At 37.7% G+C, this 16,576-nt stretch overlaps 1 protein-coding gene across 3 annotated transcripts in view; it reads left to right on the forward strand.

The window, feature by feature from the left end:
* LOC137295573 (suppressor of tumorigenicity 7 protein homolog) overlaps positions 1-16,576 on the forward strand; it is a 64,012-nt gene that overhangs the window by 6,168 nt on the left and 41,268 nt on the right. Inside the window, exon 1 of one of the 3 annotated variants that reach the window (XM_067826981.1) lies at positions 5,526-5,567. The exons of 1 other annotated variant lie outside the window; for it this stretch is intronic. In XM_067826981.1, coding sequence (XP_067683082.1) covers positions 5,549-5,567 — 19 coding nt within the window. In that variant the 5' untranslated portion in view covers positions 5,526-5,548. Of the gene's footprint in view, positions 1-5,525; positions 5,568-10,535; positions 10,843-16,576 lie in introns of those variants that run through there. One more of the 3 variants, XM_067826982.1, reaches the window with a different exon arrangement.

Consider the following 16,576-nt stretch of genomic DNA (forward strand, 5'->3'; position numbering starts at 1 on the left):
CTCTTTTCAAATGTTCAATCACATCACAAATTTCATTTTTCTGTCATTGGGGATTCCAATATCATGTCATCCACATCCTCTAAGTAAGCACCTGCTGTGCTGTCCTCATCTGTACTAGGGCATTCATAGAAACTTGGTGAGTTGTGTGAAGAGAATAATGCTTGAAAATGAGTCAACCATTGTGTTTCTGTTTTGAACGCCTGTTTTGTTGTAATGCACATACTCTCTTCCAAAACTGTAAAGGGTTGGTCTGATTATTGAAAAGGGAAGCCATGTTTCTGTTTTTGCAATCCAGTTTGAATTTCCTGCATGCCAATTTGTAGGTACTAGGCAGATTACAATATCGTTTCTTATTACACACTGTATGTTGATGTCTAAATTTGCACAGGGCTTTCTGGGCTTCTCTTCTTGCCAGTCTACACTCTTGACTAAGAATGGTTTGCCATACCTGTCTTTGTTACATCGTTGTCTTTTCATACAAACCGATGCTTCTACCATTATATGCACAACATTCATTAATATTAATGTATTTTGTTTATTTTCACAAGTTATCATGAATTGTTAAGCAAGTTAGCACATAACTATTGGGTCTTGATGACAGTGCAGTAATAATTACAGTGTCCAGATTTGGCAACTCTGATTTAACCAAACTAGTAGTTTGCGAACTGGGAGGGAGCCATATGTAAACTTTCTTCATTGGCCTGACATGTGGATTTTGGGGAGGGAGTTGTGTCCTTTTTATCCCCCAGGCATGTCAAAAACCGTTCAATATTTTTGGCAAAACTTGGTAGATATGTGTGGCAGACCTCAAAGTGGTTCCTTTTGCTATTTACAGGTTTTTGGACCCATGAAGGTCCCGGGGTAGAATAGGCCTTCAGCAACCCATGCTTGCCATAAAAGGCGACTCAGCTTGTCGTAAGAGGCGACTAACGGGATCGGGGGGTCAGGCTCGCTGTCTTGGTTGACACACGTCATTGGTTCCCATTTACGCAGATCGATGCTCATGTTGTTGATCACTGGATTGTCTGGTCCAGACTTGATTATTTACGGACCGCCGCCATATAGCTGGAATATTGCTGAGTGCGGCGTAAAACTAAACTCACTCACTCACTCATTTACAGGTTTTTGTGATGTCTTATTTTCTCGGTTTCCATGGAAATGGTTCAGACTTAGTCTCAAAATGAAGGGATGTGCTTCGTTTCCGGAGCATAACTCAAAAACCATTCAATATTTTTGTGCAAAACTAAGCTGCAATGGTGCCTTTTGCTAGTTACAGGTTTTTGTGATTTCTTAGTTTCTCTGTTTCCATGAAACGATTCAGACTTTGTCTCTAAAGCGAGAGGTGTGTATTGTTTCCGGAGCAGAATTTAAAAACTTCTTAATATCTATCAGTGTAACTTGATAGATATGTGTGGCAGACCCCTGAGTGGTGCCATTTGCTATTTACATGTTTTTCTGATTTATTATTTTCTCCGTTTCTATGGAAACGTTTTGGACTTAGTCTCAAAATGGAGAGATGGGCTTCGTTTCCAGAGCAGAACTCAAAAACCGTTCAATATTTTTCAGCAAAACTTGGCAGACATATCGATGGGAACCTAAAGTTTTGCTACTTACATGTTTTTGTGATTTATTATTATATCGGTTTCCACGGAAATGGTTTGGACTTGCTCTCAAAAGTAAGAGGTGTGTTTGGTTTCCGGAGCAGAACTCATAAACTTCTTAATATCTGTCTGTAAAACTTGGTAGATATGTGTGGCAGACCCCAAAGTGGTAGTTTTGCTATTTACAGGTTTTTATGATGTATTATTTTCTTGGTTCCATGAACACGTTGCTGACTTCATTTCTGGAGCACAACTCTAAAACCATTTCATATCTTTCAAAAGATCTTGTCAGATGTACGAGACAGATCTTGAAATGGTGACTTTTTGTCATTACAGATATATGGCATTTATATTTTTCATGAATTCCATGGAAACAATTCAGGCTTGGTCTTAAAACACTATAAGTAACTGTCGGATGATTTGTCCTTTCAAATATGTGGGGGCCGGTGGGGGGATATGTCATCTTCTGATGACACTTGTTTTGTTGTTTTACTGCCTCACTTCTCAAATTAAAAACAAGAATAATCATTATCATGATTATAATTAGGTTCCATGAAGTGGAATTTAAACTGACATTTAACTAACAATTGTTAATGTTAATTTAGAGGCAGAACGGACCGCACTGATGATGTTTCAGAATTATCTACTATGAAACTTTTTTGCCAGTGTAAGACTGGATGTAGAGTGGTTGAGTGGTTGGACCAAGTGCTGGCATCTTCCTCACTTACAGAAATTAGACCTATGGTTGATCATTGATCTGACTTCCAGATGTGGATACTATTATTGTGGAGTGGTTGAGTGGTTGGACCAAGTGTTGGCATCTTCCTTACTTACAGAAATTAGACCTATGGTTGATCATTGATCTGACTTCCAGATGTGGATGTTATTTTTGTGAATTCTTGGTCAATGTTGTTGCATAACCGAAATTAGCTTCAGCAAAACAAAGTGTACGCCACAGTTATGGTTGGTCTGTTTTCTTTGTACAAGGGGGCGATGGGGTAGCATAGTAGTTGAAGTGTTCTTTGTCACACCAAAGGCCTAGTTCAGAGTCCCCTTTCCTTATCCTTGTCTATGATAGTGCTGACAGTGGCATGAAACCGTGCATCTCTCTCCCTCCTTGTAGCAGCTGATTGTTCAACTGGTTTTCTGTAACAAGAATTGTTAAAACCAAGATCTACCATTGCCAGTATTTTTCAGTATCCTGCATAAAATATGCATGAATACAGATTTTTTGTTTGAAGTGCAGGCAACTCTACTACAATGAATAATACATTAATCTAGTTCCACATCATGCTTGAATCTGATTGGACTTGTATCATAGAGTCAATGAAACATGTTTGTTGTTAAACACTAAAAATGGCAGACGTATAAATTACAGGTCACCTGAAATAGCACTTTTAGGTCAATTGTTTAGGAAAAAAGTTTAATATATGTTTGAGAATACCCAAAATGCGGAGTAAATTTGTTTGAATACCCAACTGTTCATACCCAGTTACATGAAATAAAATACTCATCCATTTGAAATATCTGCATCCAAGGATAAAAAATATGTCACTAGCTCTTTGTTGGGTTGGGTATGATATGAACAAATTGAATAAGGTGCTGAGGCATAAAGTCTATAAGCACCATGATATGGGTAGCTAGAACAGTATTTACTAAACCATTTATTCGTTTACAAGATTTGCATTCACATTTTTCCATATATCTTGACATCTTCAAACACTGTCAACAACTGAGTGGAATACTGTCAACAAAATGAACGTTATCTGGAACATCCACATTCATGTCAAGTGGAGAGTGTGTGTGCCTGAGTATTTTCTTTTAAATATATAAAACAATTCTCATGTTAGGATTGCCAGGAATAATTTGAGGATTCCTTACTGACACTTATGAATGAATGAATGAATGAATGAATGAATGAATGAATGAATGAATGAATGAATGAATGTGGGTTGTCCTCTCACAACTGATAACAGGACAAATATGTTAATTACATATATGTCATGGAGTCTTTAGACCCGTGAAGGTCCCAGGGTAGAACAGGTCTTCAGCAACCCATGCTTGCCATGAAAGTTTTGCTCATGCTGTTGGTCGCTGGATTGTCTGGTCCAGACTCAATTATTTGCAGACCGCTGCCATATAGCTGGAATATTGCACTCACTCACTCACTCACTCACTCACTCACTCACTCACTCACTCACTCACTCACTCACTCACTCACTCACTCACTCACTCACTCACTCACTCACTCACTCACTCACTCACTCACTCACTCACTCACTCACTCACTCACTCACTGATGTATATGAATCTATGTACATTTCCAACAAAAAAAGCCTTGACATTAGACACTTGCTATTGTTTGAATGCCAGGGCTCACTTCAACTCCAGGTAATTTTTATGTATGGAATTCAACCAGTTATTTTCTTGTTATTATGTCACAAGCATTCTAATGGACTGTGGTACTGAAGATGTGTGTGAGTAAATCATTCGTCTCAGACTGAAAATTTTTACTGCAAACCTCACATAAATTTGGGTAGTAAAGACTGCTTGGAAGCTGATGTTTGTGAAATACAAATACTTGGCCATAAGATGGCAAGCGCCTTCTAGCATGCATGAACACAGTTTCCCGTTATTAAAACATATGACGGGTAATTTTAGAAGGTGTCCATTTGTCATGAGATCATGGAGTGGTAATTATAGCTGGGTTACTTGACTTTGAAAGTGGATTTCTATCACTGCTAAGCTGAACTACACAAAGGAGTGAATGATCACAATACATTCACATTAGTGTGATTCCAGGTCTAGTGTTACAAAACATCACAGACAGTTGATAATGATGAAGCTAACAAGCCTCCCTTGCACCTCTGTGAGGGATAATTAAATCCCTTGCAGAAATACTGCTAAACAATAGCCCAACCTGATACACCACTATTGATTTTGATGAACAAAGACTGCAGTGATAGTCATTGTTTAGGATAGTACGCTCTTATCATTCGAGTAACAATGGAAGCTAGCTCTGTTCAGTGTGGTGTCTGACCACGTCAGCAGGACACTAATAGCCGTTCCTGATGCTGCCCAGCTGCTAATTGCTGACCTCCTACTGTCCGCCACAGCAACAAAAGGTATCCATCCTAACAATCAATGTCCCTGACCTTCCAGTCACTGGCCACATGCATGGATGGTGTGAACTCACACCAACAGCTTGGTCCAGCCAGGCAGCAAATCATGCAAGCTGCCTGACTGTAGTTTGCATCTTTGTAAATTATGTATGATTGGACTGTAGGAGGGGACTTCCCGTTTGGCTTCTGTTAGCCGTCTGCTTCCATGTGGAGAGAAAGTCACAAGTTCCTGTGGGTAGTAAAAGTCATATCGCCTATAACATCATCACACCTGGATATTGGAAGTGTGTGATCTTGTATGAACCACTATGTATTGTTGTTCATGATATTGCCCTGAACAACTCAACAGTGGATATTGGAATGAACATAATGTTGTCCTGAACACTAGCTGTAGGTGTGTGTTATGTTTTCCTAAAAACTGCCTACAGTTGCATTATATTGTCTGAACCACTTAACTTGGATATTGGTTGTGAACACTACACGGCAGCTGGTAACAATGTTTGAACCTCTCAAGAATTGATATTGGTTGAGATTGAAAGCTACCCTACGGCTGGTTAGATTGTCTGAGCCACTCAAGACTGGATATTGGTTGAGGTTGAAAGCTACGCCACAGGTGGTTAGACTGTCTGAACCACTCAAGACTGGATATTGGTTGTGATTGAACGCTACCCTATAGCTGGTTAGATTGTGTGAACACTACCTACTGTTTGATGCAAGTACTGAAGAAGTTCTCCAGAAGCCAGCTCTACATGTACCAGTAAACCTGCATGGTGGCAGTCTTAGATACCAGCCACATAGCCTTCACCTTTAACCTCTCACCTCAGCATGTTCAACCTTCTAATGTGTAAGTTAACACTACAGTTGTTTACATACTTACATATTTTCATAGAGCACTGTTAAGACCACTTAATTTAGAGATGCATTGGCAATATCCACAACTGAAATAAGCTTGTTCTTTTTTCCTGTTTTAATTTGTTCTCACTTTAGCTCAAACTTTAAATGTCACAGCTCCATTATTCATATTAATGGGAGTATTTAATAAACTGGATGCATGGTACTTTCTCATGAAATCAGCTTGACATAACATTGCTACAGCACAGTCTGAATATAGTTTAATATACTGGACAAAAATAGTTAGGGATATGTGTATATTTTGAAATTTTGAATAATGATGTATTTATTCATTGACATACTGATAAAATATCGGTCACAAAAGTACCAATGTCCCTATTTTGTCCAGTATATTAATTAAACACTCCTACTGCCAGGTGTATTTTTTTAAAAAGCCTTGCTCATCTTATCATGCCTATTGTTTGTAATGACGCTGAGAGTATACCTGATGATGTGTAGAATGCAACGTTATTCATTCATACTTATTGTTTACTGATACAGCTGTTACACTTTATCTACATACCACCAGGAAGCTGGGTGTACGGCCGACAAACATGTTCCGTACATGTATAACACTTCCATATCACATTTTATGATTTAATTCTCTGGCCTTTTAACATGACATTCAGCATGAATGCAATAATTGTTAAACTTATCTTGTTGCTTTTTGGGTAACTAGATAGGCCAGTACTGGTATGTAAGTGCCTCTTCATATTGATTTTGATTATTTATTCATGTATGAATATGACAATGCCAGTATTCTATTGCTGGAGTAGGAATGTTTTGTACATACAGTACATACAGTACATAAGTACTAACAGATTGTATGCCTGAAATCAAAGGACAAATGTACTGAAAGAGATAGATAGATCTACGGGCACTATATGTTAGAAAAACATTGACTGACCACATATGGAGTACAAACCCTTTGTTAAAAAAAAATTGTCTATGTTTTGATGAGTATGCACATTTTATATCGAGAGGAGATGTCAGTTACTCAACTGACATCGAGACATTGAGTTTCCCACATCCTCGCGATATAGACGTTGCTTATTCTTCAACATCTTGACATTCATTAGCAAATTCAGAATATTCAGTGTATTTGAACCATCAAGGTTTGTCAGTGTGTAAAATAATTTTGATTGTATAACCCTGGAAGACTGCTAAATCGAGGGAAATAATCACCAAGTGATCTCCCTGCCAACATGTTGGGATTTTAGTGTATGCGTGTTACCAACATCACCTTAGGTGCTGTGAATTCTGGGTCCCCTGCTGCAATATTACTGGACTGTTGCTAAGAGAGCCATGAAACTAAACTCACGTGCTCACTCGATGGTTATCTCAATAAACAAACAGGTTCTTTGGTCAGAAGCTTTGAATCTGACAGTTCCTGTGGACTTATGTTGCAGTATTGATTACCAATATTTCATTTATGACAAAACTGTTTCAGTTAAAATAGTGACTATCAAACCCAAATAATATTTCACTGCCGTAGCAGTGATACACGTTTATTGATATTACATTTGTGTAGATGTACAGTAACAAGATTGGCTAAGTCAATATTTAGTACTGAGATAAAATGGGTTCTGTTTAAGACATTCAGAATAACACATTTTGTTTATGGATAACTGAAATAATTTTGGGTTGATATAGTCTTTGCTAAACCTTCAAATTCATGTCAACTCTAATATGCCTCATGCATGTGTTTGACATCCTTTTACGTACCATGGGAAATAGTAATGCATGCTACTGCGTCTTCAAATTGGTCACAGACGTAGAAACAAACATACGATCTGAATATATCGGTACCAGTCTGTGCCAAATGCATGTGTGACTGTCCTGGGTCAAACATTTTTCTAAACATCATTTTCAGCAGGGTTTAAAGTTAAAGCTTAGATGCAACCAACAAATAACATAATTAGAACATGGTTATCATTTATTTATGTCTTATAATAGACATGCCTAATTATGGCTGCTGCATCTGACAGACCAGAAATAGCAAGAAACAATGCTAAGTAAAAATATTTGAAAAACAGAATTTTGTGCATATCTTTTCCTGAAATAAAAACTGATACCGTAAATATTGAAATTAATGCAAAAGCAGCCGATGACCCTAGCTCGCATGAGTTAAGTAGTCACATTGTTTGAACTTTATTTAGAAAAACTGGCAGCGCATGCAAAGCTGTTACTATGAAACATAAACCACAGGACAATGGAAGCAATACATTCAGACAGAACAGAGCTGTTTGAAAAGGTACAAGCAGATCTTTATGGGTGCTATGGTTTTTATTTATTTACCAGAGCTTTCGTGCCACAGAACCCTTACTCTTCATATACGTGTCCCTGTGTTAGTTATGAAAAGCAATCAAATGTATCAGATGGCTAGGCATTTTTTGTCATTGAACCCCACGGTAGATCACAGTATTGATCACTGAAATTATTGGATCTAGATTTACTAATTTGTTTCCTGCAACACATGGATGGAATGTTGACTAGTGTGTTTGACGCTAAACAACAACATAAAAACAAACAAACAAAAACCAAACCTGAATTGCATCAGAATGATGTATTGAACAGGTTTGAACCAGCTGTCACACCTGCCTTAAAAACGTTACGTTTTTGTGACATAATTAGTGGTTGGTCCTGGCGATGGCTGCAGTTTTGACTGCAGTCCACAAAGTCAGTCTGTGTACTAACCAGTGCTTGCAAGTATGTGAGTGAGTAAGTGAGTGTGGTTTTCGATGCTTTTAGCAATATACCGGCAATATCACGTTGAGGGACACTGGAAATGTACTTCACACTTTGTAGTCATCTGGGGAATTGAACTTGGGACTTCAGTGACGAACGGACTCTTTAGCCATTAGGCTACCCCACCGCCCATGGGTTGATGAACATGAAGAGCTAGAGCCCTTACATCCCTTCAGATTCACAAAAATCTGGGTTTCGTTCCCCTCAACATGCTCAATGATACAATGTGTGAAGCTCCTTTTCTCGAGTCCCCTTCCTGATATCCTTTGAGTGTTGGTTTGAAACTGTGAAAAAGTGGCGTTAAACTACACTCACTCACTCACTCACTCAACTCACTCACTCACTCACTCACTCACTCACTCACTCACTCACTCACTCTAACATATTGTGCACAGATAAGTGAAAGATTATTCTTTACCTAGGTTTGTTGTTTTACCCTCACATAAATGTTGACTGGCTGGCCATATTGTCTGTCCAGTACAATAGTGTTGGTTTAAAGGCCAATGTGGTATTGCTTAGATCACACATAACCAATATTCTACACATTTGACAGAGGAAAGTAGATAATCAGATCTGGACCAAACAAACCACGGGTTGATATTTTGAGCATGTTGTTGGAGTACAGTCACAAAATGCAATGCATATCATCATCTCTCACAACTAGCATTTATTGCTAAAGGTATGTTTTTAAGAGGGTAGAGTGTTAGAAACAAAAGTGTTCCATGTTTTGCTTTGGTACTGATAATATTTACCTTACTTAATAATCCCCTAGGTCCTAATCCCTCTTAATTACAATATTATTGTTTTTGCAAGGATCCTTGACATAAGTCTGAAATTGTGACACAGCCATGTGCCAATATTTATTGTATTATTTGATAAGTAAGTTTATCCATTAATCATTAAGAATGCTCTGTCATGTGTTTGTAGTGTTGAAATACTAATACATGACCTTTCCAGTAGTCGGATCTGAATTACAATGCTGTGCAATACAATGCTCATGTATGTATGTATTTGTAAAAATACCAACATACCTGTGTGTAATACAATAATATTGATAAATGATAGATTTATTTAGCTTGTTCAGATTCTCACAGCTGAAGAATGTTCTAATGTGTCTCCTTTCTCTTGGATAAAGGACCTGTAGGTACAGAGAGTGATCTCAACCGAAGTCATACATGAATAAAACAACTATTAAAATATAGTACGACCATTTCAAACAATTACGTATTGCATATACTGAGGAACAAGAAGTTTGATTGTGTCCACAATTTGAGGAGAAATCACCTATAGATCGGAATAGGGAAGAAATTGGAATTAGAAGACTGACACTGAACATGACCGATTAGATGTTTTTTGCCGACTCTGTACAAGACAGTCTATAATGTTAATGATGGCATCAGAGAGATTGTCTCTCTCTGGATCTTATAATTTTCAACCAAATCAAATACACCATTTTGTTTTGTATCCGATGATAGTACATTGTTTAACAAAATCACATGGTTTTGTTGTTGTCATAGTTACAGTGATATAATCAGTGTGCTATCACAGGAATCAGTTGAAGAGCTCATGCAGATAAAGCATTTTGTATAAACTTCATAAGTTCAACCCTTTTCATAATCAACCCTTTCCCTACTTAAACACAAACACACATACACACTAAAAAATAAAAATTAAAAAAAATCCCCAATAACTTAATAAAAAAGATCATCCAATATGTATTTTATTCATTTTGAATTTAATTTAAGAAACTATTTGAGACTATAAAAGATTCAGTCTGTATAATTAATACATATGATAAGCCATGATCATGTAGAGTCCTCTTGGTGTTATGAGTAAAATGACTGTGGTCCTATTTCCCTGGCGAGCCGAACAGGCAGATCCAATGGCCGAGTTCATCACTTCCAAGCTGGTACTATATCTCCATCAGCGGAGTTCTCCCAATTGGATTTACATTGATTTTTCTCCCAGTGATGAATACTGACTGTTTCACTATAGCCGATTGCAGCCGAAATTGCTCACACCAAAGTTGCTTGGCAAGCCCACTGTAAGCACAGTGAACTGACCCAACACGGACATCTGTTCTGCAGGATTTCTGTCACCCATCTCCAAAGCATCCATTCTGCATTTCCTTGACATTGCCTCCAGTTGACAGTTGATTTCCCAGGCAATGCCGTTTGCATGGCTGTGGGCTGACGCATGTGGATATCTCTGATGCTGTTAGCTAGCTTGCCTCAACTCACGAAACTGACCATGTAATTAAGAATTTTGTGATGTGACAGACAGAAGGATACGAACGCATCAATATTGTTACGGAAGTCGTCCTCAGCAGACGTCTGCGGCTGTAGCTTTCTCCCATCTTGAAAAGACACAGTCCACGAGGGCTTCCTAGCTGTGTGACGTGGGTTGTCATTCAGTCTACTGCAAGAGTGGGATACTGTCAGTCGTTTACTGTACAAGCAGACGTCACAACATGCTAGATTGTGAGTATGGTATGCTAACCGACGTCTGTGTTCAGCCTTGCCCAGTCTGCATCAAACATACCTCGTCAATATCACAAATAATCTTGTCTTTGTTACTGTGCGAGCCGATATTGATAAAAATTTGTCGTAGCCCAACCATCTCTATCGCTGTAGCACTTGAACGTGTTAATTAATTTCCATGTGACAAGATAACATCCATGGCAACTTAAACAAAAGTGGACATTTGCCTGTGTTTGTTTAATCACTGTTCTTGTCAAGATTACAATGAATAATGTGTAGATCATTGATTTATGTCATATTATGAACAACATCTATGGAAGTAAGTTCAGTGTTATTCATATGATGCCCTTTCAAATGTAGCTTAAAACTGACATGGAATACTGTGTTGAAACCAGCTGTTCGGGCAAAATACATCTTCCAGCGACACATGTTACCGCTGATAGATATTTGCTTGTTATCTCATCAGAATATCATCTTGCAAGTTTGGCAGCTTTGCTAGAGATGTAGACTGATGTACACCGAGCATGATCGATGGAATGAATTTTGCTGTTTTCAATGTTGAGAGCAAGTTGTCATATTACTGCAGAGATGCATGCAGACCTGTATCATCGGTACTTAATTAGGCTCGTAACAACCTCCATTGTTATGATGAAGACGTCACTTGATTGTCATAACAGTCCCATTTGAACATTTCATGCATGTGGTTGCTGGCATTTTACAGATGATGACTGGAAAGGTCAGGACAGATATTTGTTCCAGTCAGAAGAAACAAAAATTTTATACCAAATAGTCAATTATGTTTCATATCAGGGAACTATGATATTATGAGATTCTTGAGAGGCATTTAGAAGTTGGTGTTCAAGAGAAAGGCAAATAATATGGATGACAACAGATTTATATGACTTTATTCTAACTGGATTCTAATGATGGTAGGGTTGTTTAAGAATGCCTGCTGTCCTGTCTTGTGTAAATGTAAGTAAATGTGACTTTTTTTTGGAAGATGATAAAACCCCTGGAAATATATGTTTAAATATAGTCAAAATAAGCACAAATAAAAGAATAATGGAAGCGCAGAAGGAAATAATAATTTCCGAGCATTTTTTATAAATAATGTGTCCATTTACTTATTTCCAACTGTTACTATGCTACAGACTTTGCTTCTAATGGTTGATTCCTAATGATTCTCTTATCACATAGCTTTTCTTCCTCAACAGTTGGACCTCATTGTCTCTATGTTTTAAGGAATTACAGAAACGTCTCCAAAGACCACAGATGTAGAGTTTACAGACATATATGTACATGAAATGCACAGTAATATTCATTGTTATGAAATCTTATGCTCCCGACTTTTGTATAGGACCTTTCAAAACATGCTTATACAGTGTAAGCAAATGCAAAACAATATTCTCTGTCAGACTCGCAACTATCATGTGAATGCTAGTAAACACTCTTGCCAAAACTGTTTGCTGTAACTCTGATCCTCATGACAAGGTTAGTTGTATTAGTGTGGGCAGAATAAATATTGAAAGTTATATAAAAAATATTACAATTTGATGAGTGGTCTGTCAGAGTGAGTGAGTGAGTGAGTTTGGTTTCATGCCAATTTTAGCAATATTCCATCAGTATCAGGGCATGGAAATCATCATTCCGTGTGTGGAATCAAACTCAGGTTTTTGTCGTGTCAAGCAAATGCTTTGACCATAAGGCAGCCTTACCACTTCGTGGTCTGTCAAAACCATGTATGCTGTAACCTGTGATCTTGTAGAAATGTCAAAGGTCTGACATGTTTGTTAGTGATTTTTACGTCAACCTGGTGTGACCCTGGTCTGGTGTCAAGGCACAGTAGCCATTTTCCATAGTGATCTTTAATCCAGACACTATTGGAATACAAGGATCAAACATCAGATTAAGTTATAATAGGATCATTCTCCATTGCTTGCTCATTGCGTTTACAGTATTGTAGTTTTATGTTCTATAACATGGAATACATAGAGAATACGAAACCATGTCCCATATAATGGCATATTTATGGAACGAGTGAATGGTTTGGTATCTAAATAGCAAAAGCTTACATGGGACATAGTTTTGTATTTTATTTCTTACCAAAGAATTCAGTGAGTGTGATGACTCTCTGCATTTTGCAGGTCAAGCAAGGTCTGATACTATTGTGACAGGTGTTAGCATTGTGATGTCATAACTGTACACCACATTGCCATCGTATGTACAGCATCACGTGATGTTCTTACACAATGTGTAATAACATTGTAAAATTATTAAACAGTGATATCCTCAACAGATTAGTAATAAATAAAGATAATATACTGTCAAAAAAGTGAGGAAATAACTGATGAAAAACTGGAAACTCATGTATTACACCAGATATCAAGTTACCATATTGGATGAGGTCCCTAACCATAACCCACTCCAGAAAATGCTAAAATTGAAATAAATGGGCCCAAACTCCAAATAATAGAATATGGCGGAAGGCGTCAAGTGAATGCATTGTTAGCAAAAAACTATCATGATGAAATTGCACCCAGAATCCTTAGCATGCATTGACCTTTGAAGATCCAGGTCAGAGCTGGTCGTCAGCAGCCCATGCTTGTCCTACGAGGCAATCATGGGAGTGAGTGGTCAGGTTCGTTGACTTGACTGACACATGTCATCATATTCCATTGCATAGATTGATGGTCATGCTGTTGATCAGTGGATTGTGTGGCCCAGACTCGATTATTTAGTTTACCACTATATAGCTGGCATACTGCTAAGTGTACCTTGAAACCGCCAACAAACCAACCATCCAGCCAACTTGACATCCCTGTCTACTTGTTAGCTCACAATCACAGTCATCTATTGTATAAATTTGACAGGTTTACATGGAGACTCCATGACTAAGATTGTAAGCATCTCTCTAAATTCATTACTTTGTAAATATTTATGTAACATATGGTAAATATTCATATCAATATCTGTGAACTAGTTCATCTCTCACCTGCTATATATGCATTCCATTCCGTATATACAACAGGATTTCCTCCCAAAGTCTGTTAGTTTTCATTTGTGTCACTGTGTACTCCTGTGACGTATACCCGTAAATGAAAGCAAAGCCCAGATATTGAATGAATTGTTAATCAACTCACAATATACCATATAGATGAAGCCATGTTGTAAATGCACACAGGAATGGTAGGTCTTTGGATGCACTAACCCAGATTTTGGCACAATCCCATCTGTAGATTATGTGATGTTGGTCAAAGTGTTGCTTGCATTTGATGGCAATGTTATGTTGTCACAATCTAGTAGACAGTGAAAAACAAGTTGATCTTTGCAGTTACATCTATCTTGGCAATGTTTACAATTAACAACTCAATAAAATTCACGTGAATGGATGTTTGTCCAGTTATTCTTGTCAGGCAAGGCCACGAATAATTCTTATGCTTTAGTGATGGCAGACTTGTATCATGTGATGTTTGTATATGATGAACAAAACCTTTCCAATATCCATGAAGGTCATGGATAGAACTGATCTTCAGTAACTCAAGCTTGTTGTAAGACACTGTATAAGTTTGGTTGGGCCTGCTGACTTATTGACACATGACGTATCCCAGTTGCATGGATCGATGCTCATCCTGCTGATCACTGGATTGTCATGTCCAGACTCATTTATTTACAGTCTGTTGCCATATAGATGGAATAATGCTAAGTGTGGCGTAAAGCTACCCTCACCCACTCACACTAATACAGGAAATACTAAATGCCGATTTATTTTGCAAAAAAAAACCCCAAGAAGCTCAATTAAAATTTTGTAAATGGCCCATACAGAACAGCTAGCTTGACTCAAAACATACTTGTCACGGGCTAACTGTGCAGGTGCTCCTTTCAAACAATGATTTTGAAAATTCCATTATTCTTTATGAAGACTGAACTTTCTGCTAGTTGAACCATGATCTCTGACCTCTGACCCCCAGGGTCTCTGAGATGATACTGCTCCTTTGAAGCTTGATGGAAGTGTCTGCCGAAATGGACTGAGTCATCCAACTCAATATCTCTGTGTGTCATCACATACTGACTGCATGGATTGGTGCTCATGTTTTCAACCATTGGATTTCTTGGCACCCTCGACCCCGTTTCACAAACCTCTTAAAACCCTAATATATCATAACATAGACTTATGATATTCGTAATGCTGCAAGATCTTTGTAAAAAGGGGTCCTGGAGTTGCAGACTTTTATGACTGAGTTGAAATACTATCATTAGTATTAATTCCTTCACGCATGCTTTCCAGCTGGCAGTGTGATCCAGTAATGAGAAGGATGAAATACCTGCCTTGTCTGTGTCCATCTAAAGTATGACACTCATAATCTTGTTCTCCCATAGCCTGTTTAATTACATTTTTTTTCTTTTTTCCCACTTTCAATCGAATTGAGAACATAACATGTATTTACGTGTCATTTGTAAAAGATCAAAAGATTGATCCTCTAAGGTATTAAAAACTAATTTTTTTTTAGCAGAGTTATGTACCTTAGTCATGCAAGGATTCACTGATCATGGATTTGAAGCTTTGATTTGTCCAGATTGTGAAGCTTTGTTTGTCAGCACCATCCTTAAGCTCAGAGGGTTTTTAAATATGTAGATGTCCTTGAGCTGCATCACGTATTGTCCTCTTTCCCCCACATTTAGCTGACAGTGTAATTCAAGACACCTGGATATATCAAGAAAACTGAACATAGTTGATGGGAAGGATTATGAAAGCATATCGATATGAAAATTGTGTCATGATAGTATCTTAGATACACTGTTGTAATTTTATATAGTTGTTTTCCAGTTAGAAAACATTTACTAGATCTCTGTAAGAAATCTTTAACCCATCCACAGCTAAAAAACTTAAAGCCACACAAAGTTGTATCTTATATTCACTCGTCAGGGTTGTGTGTTAGCCTTGCGGTTAAAGTGTTCGCTTGCACACCGAAGACCCATGTGTCAGTTCCCAACATGAGTTCCCATTGTGTGAACCCCATTTCTGGTGTTCCTTCTGTGATGTCCGTGGACTAAATCCAAACTCATTCACTCACCATTCACTCGTCATTTTATTTCAACTTTTTCAAAAAAGAATTTCTCAAAGTCACTTCTCTGATGTTTTTCAATGATCAGTTGATATGTAGTTAAAGATTATTGATCACTTTGATCTGTAATCATTGCCATTCTAGAGCACTGTAAAACCAAGCTCAATTATACATTATGTCAATAGTTTGACCAAAAAATAAAGTGTACAGGATTTCCTGTTGTCCAAAACTGATACCTTTCTAGATACAATCCAAAATATATGTCGTCCCCATCTGCCCATCCCTCCCATGAGGGGAACTGCTTGATTAAGTGGTTGATGCATGTCTCCTGTAGTGTATTTTGATATCATTCACTGGATTGTTTGGCCCGATTATTTACAGACCACCATCAATAGATAATAGAAATAGAATATTTCTGTCTTGCTCATTAAACAGTAAATATAGAGTCATTATTATAGGAACATTATTTGATGCTTCAACTTTGTTGCTTTTGGATTTCCTTCCCTTTTTGTGAAAATTGAGTAAAGACTGAACATTGATCATATTTCCTGTTTTCCTGTAACACATGCGTCAGATAGATGCATCAGTGTCTATCATTTCAACATCTGTACTGTTTAGCATCCAGTGGAAGGAAGTGGAAAACATTCTTCAAATTTATCTCTGTGAACATT

This window comes from Haliotis asinina, chromosome 9 (genome assembly GCF_037392515.1).
Source record: "Haliotis asinina isolate JCU_RB_2024 chromosome 9, JCU_Hal_asi_v2, whole genome shotgun sequence".
NCBI lineage: Eukaryota > Metazoa > Mollusca > Gastropoda > Lepetellida > Haliotidae > Haliotis > Haliotis asinina.